Source organism: Cariama cristata, unplaced genomic scaffold, assembly GCF_000690535.1.
Source record: "Cariama cristata isolate BGI_N322 unplaced genomic scaffold, ASM69053v1 scaffold17530, whole genome shotgun sequence".
Classification (NCBI taxonomy): domain Eukaryota; kingdom Metazoa; phylum Chordata; class Aves; order Cariamiformes; family Cariamidae; genus Cariama; species Cariama cristata.
The window spans coordinates 24,690-25,475 of record NW_009595440.1 but is presented as its reverse complement, the minus strand read 5'-3'; the positions used below and the strand labels follow the sequence as shown (position 1 = coordinate 25,475).

At 38.4% G+C, this 786-nt stretch overlaps 1 protein-coding gene across 1 annotated transcript in view; it reads left to right on the top strand.

Moving 5' to 3' along the window:
* The window catches only part of NPS (neuropeptide S), a 7,178-nt gene extending 7,048 nt beyond the window's left edge, over positions 1-130 (top strand). Inside the window, exon 4 of the mRNA XM_009702200.1 lies at positions 1-130. This exon is cut by the window's left edge and continues 83 nt beyond it. Within this exon, the coding sequence (XP_009700502.1) occupies positions 1-130 (130 nt within the window).
* The last annotated feature ends 656 nt before the right edge of the window (positions 131-786 follow it).

Below are 786 nucleotides of genomic sequence, written 5' to 3'. Positions count from 1 at the left end.
CAAGGTGGGCAGGAATGAAGAACTGGCTTTTTTAAAGCCTTACCTGGAGACGCCTTTCAATAAAAGGTCCTTTCGCAATGGTGTTGGATCAGGAATTAAAAAAACTTCCTTTCGAAGAGCAAAGTCATAAACAAATGTTCAAAACCACAGTCCCGATTTTAGCATCTGATGTGTAACTTTGCGCTTAAAATAATTTTAATGCTTTTCTATGATAAAACCAACAGAGACAAATGTATCCGTGTCTTCAGCATGTAAACAGATGTTTATTTCAAAGAGCACAAGCCAAGTGGAGCAGATGGGATTGCTCAGAAAGGGCTTTGTTTCCAAAGTTACAGTATCATAAAGTTTTGTATTGAAATGAATGTTTTCATTTGGTTAATTCCCCTTCTTTGTAAAGCTACAGATTTAATCAGCTAGGTCTTGATTAGTACAAAAATAATCCTGCGCTTTGAATAGATGTCTGCATGCAGCCTGTCGGGAGGACTGACGGTATTATTCCTGACATCCCTCCTCTCCGCCGTAGATGCAAACCTACCGGCAAGGCAAAGCATGCCTGTACTTCCCTGTCCCAAATAGCATTTACTTGAAGACAACTGCTCTGGCAATTTTAATACAGAGTTGAAGTACATTTCATTTCAGATTTCCAAAGATATGAAGGGCCACTGGTGAAACACAGAATCAGGCCCTACTTGTAACTTCTAGTTTCTTTTTAATATAGTTATTTAAAATTAGTTTAGCAGGAAATAATCTCTTGAGATGTGTCATCTCATTTCCAGAAGAGTCCTG